This window comes from Rhincodon typus, unplaced genomic scaffold (assembly GCF_021869965.1).
Source record: "Rhincodon typus isolate 14 unplaced genomic scaffold, sRhiTyp1.1 hic_rhity00003254, whole genome shotgun sequence".
Taxonomy (NCBI): Eukaryota; Metazoa; Chordata; class Chondrichthyes; order Orectolobiformes; family Rhincodontidae; genus Rhincodon; species Rhincodon typus.
The window spans coordinates 1-1,062 of record NW_025968892.1 but is presented as its reverse complement, the minus strand read 5'-3'; the positions used below and the strand labels follow the sequence as shown (position 1 = coordinate 1,062).

At 53.9% G+C, this 1,062-nt stretch overlaps 1 protein-coding gene across 1 annotated transcript in view; it reads right to left on the bottom strand.

The window, feature by feature from the left end:
* LOC109925852 (sodium/potassium-transporting ATPase subunit alpha-3) overlaps window positions 1-1,001 on the bottom strand; it is a gene marked incomplete at its 5' end in the record, with an annotated part of 18,024 nt that extends 17,023 nt beyond the window's left edge. The window contains 2 exons of the mRNA XM_048593607.1: window positions 324-458; window positions 892-1,001. Coding sequence (XP_048449564.1) covers window positions 324-458; window positions 892-1,001 — 245 coding nt within the window. The remainder of the gene's footprint in view (window positions 1-323; window positions 459-891) is intronic.
* Between the last annotated feature and the right edge of the window lie 61 nt (window positions 1,002-1,062).

Genomic DNA, 1,062 nt, shown 5'->3' with positions numbered 1-1,062 from the left:
TAGTAGGAACTGCCGATGCCGGAGAATCTGAGATAACGAGGTGTAGAACTGGATGAACACAGCACGCCGAGCAGGAAAGCTGACGTTTCGGGTCGGGACCCGAAACGTCAGCTTTCCTGCTCCTCTGATGCTGCCTGGCCTGCTGTGTTCATCCAGCTCTACACCTTGTTATCTCATCCACCACCATCTCCAGCCAGCATTATCCACACTACAGTACAATCTGTGAACCTTCAGCCGTCTGTAGAGCCACAAACAGATGCTCCTATGCTCGATGCTCTCACCCAGAGGTGGGCTGAGCGACTGGGTTACAACAATCACCTCACCTGGTACTTGTTGGTTGAATTAAATGGAATCTCGTTAATTTTCTTGTTCTTGTCCCTCATTGCTTTCACAGAACCTGAGGAGAGTTCAATACATTTCAGCAGGGCAGACTCAGAGGCATCACCGGCGACATCTCGCTGTGAGGGATAGGGAGAGAGAGGACAAAAAGCTCAGTGTCCAGCTCCAAATACAAACTCCACACACAGATCGCACGGGGAACAACAGTCCGCCTCCCTGCACCAGACCGCAGGGGGCGGTGTCTCACACACACTCACACACTCAGGGGCGGTGTCTCTCACACACACACACACAGGGGCGCTGTCTCACACACACACACACACGGGCGGTGTCTCACGCGCACACACACACACACACAGGGGTGGTGTCTCACTCACACTCAAACACAGGGGCGGTGTCTCACTGACATTCACACTCACACTCACACCACAGAGGCGGTGTCTCACTCACACTCACACACTCCCACACCCCCAGGGGCAGTATGACCCAGCTGGTAGTGCCCATTCCTCCTGTCAGCCTGTACCACTCACTGTGAGGCTCGCTGTCACCTACCTTGAGGATGGGGATGTTTTCCTGACCAGCTTTGAAGGTGGCGCGGTTACAGAGAGCAGCGATTCGAGATAAGGATGCCCAGGTAATGGAACTCTTATCAAAGGAGGCACCTGGGGATGTGAGAGAAACTCATGTAACATCATCAACACCTCAGTCAGAGAGGGACCGGGT